This window comes from Aegilops tauschii, chromosome 2 (assembly GCF_002575655.3).
Source record: "Aegilops tauschii subsp. strangulata cultivar AL8/78 chromosome 2, Aet v6.0, whole genome shotgun sequence".
Classification (NCBI taxonomy): domain Eukaryota; kingdom Viridiplantae; phylum Streptophyta; class Magnoliopsida; order Poales; family Poaceae; genus Aegilops; species Aegilops tauschii.
Genome location: NC_053036.3, coordinates 20,827,794 through 20,833,634, shown reverse-complemented (window position 1 = coordinate 20,833,634; position 5,841 = coordinate 20,827,794). Strand labels below are relative to the sequence as shown.

At 46.0% G+C, this 5,841-nt stretch overlaps 1 protein-coding gene across 1 annotated transcript; it reads right to left on the bottom strand.

The window, feature by feature from the left end:
• Positions 1-710: 710 nt before the first annotated feature.
• Positions 711-2,174, bottom strand: LOC141040634 (uncharacterized). The gene has a single exon (XM_073506750.1). It carries the CDS (start codon positions 2,172-2,174, stop codon positions 711-713), a length of 1,464 nt encoding a protein of 487 aa, XP_073362851.1.
• Between the last annotated feature and the right edge of the window lie 3,667 nt (positions 2,175-5,841).

The window sequence follows — 5,841 nt, the reverse complement described above, 5'->3', positions numbered from 1 at the left end:
ACGAGCAACTCAGACGGGGATTTCATGCCAAGTATCCTGGAAGGTGTCCGGTTGATCAAGTATGTGGCAGTCATAACTGCATCATCCCACAAGAACTTAGGCACATTCATGGTAAACATCAACGACCGAGCAACCTCAAGAACATGATGATTCTTCCTTTCGGCCACTCCATTCTGAGGGGGGGTGTCCGGACATGAAGTTTGATGAAGAATCCCTTGGTCAGCCAAGAAAACCCCAAAACTGTTGTTCACGTACTCTGTGCCATTGTCAGTCCTGAGCACCTTGACCTGCACCTGAAACTGGTTCTTTACAAGAGCATGGAAGTTCTGAAAACAGTTAAACACCTCATCCTTGTGACGCATCAAGTAAATCCAAGTCATACGAGAATAGCAGTCAATCAAGGTGGCAAAATACTTCTTCCCATTCATTGACACCACCGGGCTAGTCCATACATCTGAATGAATAAGCATAAAAGGAGATATGCTCCTGAGCCCCTTACTCACATATGAGGCTCGTGTGTGTTTTGCATATTCACAAGCATTACATGTCAGCTTGCCCTTGCCTATTCCACACATAACATCCGGAAATACTCTACTCATCTTATCAAAAGATACATGCCCCATCCTACAGTGATGGATCATCGCCTGCTTCTCCTTGTCCTCCGTGGTCGCAGCACACACCAAGTCCGGCTGCACCTCCTGGTCCATGTACTAGAGCCCCCTACGCCTGGTGTCAGTCCCAACCGTCTGGCTCGTCTGTCGCTCCTGAATCAAGCAACCGAACTTGTCAAGGATCACACGACAGTCTATTTGATCAATTAGTGCACTGAAAGAGACCAAATTGACAGGAAAGGCTGGCACATGTAACACTGACGATAGGGAAATGGTTGGAGTGCACTTTACTGTACCAACCCCTATGACAGGCTGTTTTGTGCCATCAGCCGTTTGTATAGCGTCAGTGTGAGAGGGAGGATGCTTATTGTAAGACTCGAACACACAGGAGTTACTAGCAACATGCTTAGATGCTCCAGAGTCAAGAACCCACTCTGGAGCACTCTCATTAGTAGCAAGAGATGCTCTTTCCGGATTACCTTCATCAGTGGAGGCCCAGTGAGCAAAGTTTCCATAGACAGCATCATCTACATCTTTGCCTTTGGACGTCCCAGTGTCTCTTGCAATAGCCATGTGAGCCCTCTGACCCCCTGAGTGTCCTGAGTAGCCACCTATGCCTCTAGAAGCCTGGCCCCATGAGGTCTCTGAGTATCCACCTCTGCCTCTAGCACTTCTGCCTCTGCATGTTCCCCTTCTGTTATATCCCCTGCCTCTGCCATGAGTTGGACAGTCTCTCTTCCAGTGACCTACCTCCCCACAGATATGACGTTTGGTGGGATCTCCCCACTCCATGCGCTCAGTGACGGCAAATTTCGAAGCTGGCACAACCTTCACGTCTGCATGCTCAATAGATAGGCGCACCTCCTCTTGAGTCATCGCTGCAATAGCCTCGGGAATGGTAGGCAAACTAGGTTGGTGCAAGAGGGAAGCCTTCCTGCCATCAAAGCAACCTTTGAGGCCAGCCAAAAATTTCAGCACACGCCTGCGTGCCATCCACTTGTGCCCTGATTCGATTGAAGCCGCGTCATAGAGTTCCAGGGGATCACACTTATCCTGGTCAGCCCACAGAGCCTGCAGTTCCGCCACGTATGTCATCACTGACATGCCATCATCTTGGCGCAGCAACCTAATCTTGTCCTCAATCTGAGCAATGAGCATGACATTGCCCTTGCCAGAGTACTGGATGGACAGAATCTTCCATATCTCAGCAGGTGTGGACAGCCCCTCCACAGAGCGTCCAATGGAGGGCACCACGGAGTTCAACAACCACACCATAAGTACAGAGTGGATGACCTTCCACCTCTTGCCCTCTGCACCACTCTTGTCCCCTGGTTCTACAACGGTGCCCAACAAATGTCCATCAAGCTCCTTCTGCTCCACAGCCCACAAAGCCCTCCTGGACCAACTCAAATAGTTTGAGGCCCCCTCTAGCTTCATGTCCAGGGGCGACATTTTGAGCTTTTGATCCACTTCCTGTCGAGGAACGATGGCCCCAGAGCTGGACTCTGCGAGGACCTTAGGGAGCTTCTCAAAAGCCTCAGCAAGAGCATTTGGTTCAGTCATCTTTGGTCAGGATAATCAGCAGCAACACAACACCCAGTAGCTGCAAGCAGCAGCAACACCTGCAGATCAGCCAACCTCCTTATCCTCTGCCAATCCACAGCAACAGAAGCACCGTCCCACAGCACCAGTTCACAGCAGTAGCAGTTAGCAAATTCAGTAGCAGCAACAAATACAACTTCAGTGCAGCTAGCCTCCTCTGCACACACGCACAACAAGCACCTCCTATTCTCCCGCAGGACCTCCCGCACCCAGCAGCACCTCAGCACCTCCCTCTGTCTAGGAGCACAACAGCCAGCTGCAGGTCCGCCTTGCTCCAGATCGAGGGCGAGCAATCGCACCTTGCCTTCTTCCTCCTTTGTCTCATGTGCCTGCCCGGTCTCCTCCAGGAGCGCCTCCAGTAGCCCCTCCTCGAGTCGCCGCCCAGCTGTGAAAGGGATAAGTCCCTGCCGCAAGAGGGTACTCGCCGCCGCCTAGGTCCGCCGCCGCCTCGCCTGACGCAGCCCAGATCCGCCGCCGCCTCGCCGGACGTTGCCGCCGTCTCCTCAGGCCCCCACGTCGCTGGCCTCTGATACCATGTTGAAGAAGAGAGAGAGAGAGAGAGACCCAGGGAGCAGCTCGATCTATTCCGTGGCTGCTCAGATCGACATAGAGGAGGAGGGGCTCCTCTTCTAGGTCAGCACCTCTTATGGGCTTGGGCCCAAGAGACAGATCTTGATGGGCTAGGATCCATACCGGTTCAACAATTTTGTTCAGCTGAACAACAAGCTGTGGTGGCACAAAACATTATCCGTCCCATTTCTGCACAGAGGACTCCAATCTTCAGTCCGCAGACTACACTATCGCAGCTTCTGAATCCAGATCCGCGCCAATCCCCCAGTCACTATTATTTAGAAAAACGCAGGGGCAGCTAAAAAGGAGGGATACACCATAACAAGGACAACTACTCGACGAGAAAATATGAGCTCAACTAATCGCAGGGAACCATGGTCGCACCGTAAGAGGAGACCGGAGACCGATGATGTAGATGGGACACTTACCTGGATGAGGTTGGCGACCTAAGAGGCCGGCGTCCCCCGCCGCCACCGGAGACCACGTCGGCGACGGCGAAGGGCGGATGGTAAACTGGGGCGGCCGCCGGAACAAAAAGGGGAAGGGAGGAGGGGCTTTGTGGGACCAGTGTCACTATCAGTCTTACTGTGATCCTGGCCCAGTTGCCCACTGGTCCTTCCAGATGCTGGGTCTGAGAATTGAGTTTGATTCATTATAATTGGATGCAAACTCATATTCCGGTGGATTTTCTCCTCGAAAATAGAAAGCGCATACTTTTGTTATGAAAAAAGTGAAATTGATTGTAGATTTCACTTTTTAACGGTTGTTGAAATTCTCCCTTGAGACATTAAACTTGTCTTTATATACCATAATGGTATGTTAGAATCAACTAATTAAGGGGTATCCCTTCAAGGAATTTATTTTGTTTTTTTATTGGGGAAGTAGTGCTTTTTCCGCGTGCATTTGCGAGAAGCACCTGAAAAAGGAAAAAAACAACTTGTCCTTCCATGAGAACAACTGTGCTTTTAGAAAAGGGAATAGCACAGCTTTGCATCCGCGAGAAGCACAGTCTATGCTTCCACGAGAAGTAACATTGTTTATTTTTACAAAAGTTCCTCGAAAAATGGAAAAGCATAACCCGTGTTACCACGATAAGTACAATTGTGCTTCCAAAAAATGGAAAAGCACAACCTATGCATCCAAAAAATATATGACAAAGCACACAGTACTTTCGTGTTCCATTTTTTGCTTTTGTTTAACGTTTCCCCCTTTTTTGGTTTTAAGTTAAGTTTTTTCTTCTGTTTTTCGTGAAAAAATGCTGATTAAAACCTATTAACACGAGATCTAGTTTCAAAGATCTCGATGCAAGAAATCGAACAGTTAAAAAGGTTCATAATTTGAACGCACGGTTCAAGAGATAAAAACATTTTGGAAAAGCAAATCTACACACAAAAAACTTCTAGGTTACTACAAGTGACACACATGCAATGCGTCACTTGTCACCACCACTGAAGGTTGAAGTGAGCATAAGTGACACACATGCAATGCAAGGCATTTCTAAATATTTCTCACGAATAAAAGACATTTTTTCAGATATTTGTAAAGGGTCCACAAACTTTATAAAAATTCATTAATTTAAGAAAGTCCAAATATTTTAGAAAATGCTCACTAATTTCAAAACGAACAACAAAATAAAATTCTCATGAATAAACAATGACCATGAATTTATAAAATGTCAGTGGATTAAAAAATTCATGTGTTCATAAAATGTTCTGGAACTAAAACAAACTGTATAAATTTATAATTTGTCACCAATTTATAAATATTCTCGAATTTTAAAATTGTTCACAAAATGTAATAGGTGTTCGCAAATTTTATATAATGTTCACCAATATTCAAACTATTCAAGAATATTAAAAAAATTCACGACTTTAATTGTTTTCAACGATTTTAGTATGTTTCCCAATTTTTTTAAAATGTTCACGGATTAAAAAAGTTCATGATTATATTTAAAATCATTAATTCCTGCAAAATATGTAAAAATAATAATGGCATAAAAATAGAAAACAGTCACGTAAAAAATGGGCATGATAAAATAGAAAATAAAACAAAATAGAAAAGATGGAAGAAATGAAAAACCGGACAAACAAAGAGAAACCCGAAGGAAAGAAATTCAGAGCGAACAACCAACGGGGAGGTCTACGAGTGTGCCGGGGGGCAGGGAGGCATTGCATAGGCGCTTGCATAGGCGCTTATGACGAAAAAAAATAAACATTGTAAAATAAAAAGTTAGCTTAGGACTTTACACGCCAACGCTGAGCGCTAAAGACGGGCGCTAATTAATCCCAAAACCAGCAGGGAAACTCGGTCGCTACATGCAGGGCCGGCCCTGAGGGGGGGCGGGAGGGGCGGCCGCCCCGGGCCCCCGATGGCGAAGGGGCCCCCGATGGATTGGTTTCCATACGTACGTGATAGACTCCCCTAACGACGAGTACGAAGGGGCCCCCGACGGATATGTTTCCATACTTACGTGATAGACTCGCCTAAAAATGTAATAGATAGATTTATTCTAATCAGATGGGAAAAAGGTAACAGATTGCAATATTCTCGGCGCAATCTTCTTCTTCCACTACTCCGCTTCTCCCATGGGCAACGAATCAGCCCCAAGATCGACTGCGTCCCGCCCGTGTCTTCTATTCGTGATTTTTCTGCTGCTATGCCCTGTGCGTGATTAGTGGAAGAAGGTACTCCGAGTGCAAATTTTCAGATCTCAATCAACCTCCTCTTCAATGCAAATCCCTCTTTTTCTATAAGTCTTTATAGATCGTTCTTTGGTTTCATGAAGATCATCCCCGTACATATCTCTTTCTCACCCTCCAATTTCTTGTGTTGTTTGGGATTAGAGAAGAGGAGCTCTGTTTTTTGTTCGTGACTAGTAAGCAGAAGCGAAATCTTGCAATTTTTTATTTTCTACCAGGTACCTACCTCGTTCCAAGCTTTTGTTACCAATTTTTATTTTACTAACTGAGTTTTTAATGACCCTCAAAACAAACTGTGTTTTTAATTTCTTGTTTCATATGTTTGTGTGCTAATTAGCAAGATGTTATCTACAAAGTAT

Excerpts from the sequence above, each read along its gene's own strand:
- LOC141040634 (XM_073506750.1), bottom strand. The coding sequence starts at position 2,174 with ATGACTGAACCAAATGCTCTTGCTGAGGCTTTTGAGAAGCTCCCTAAG.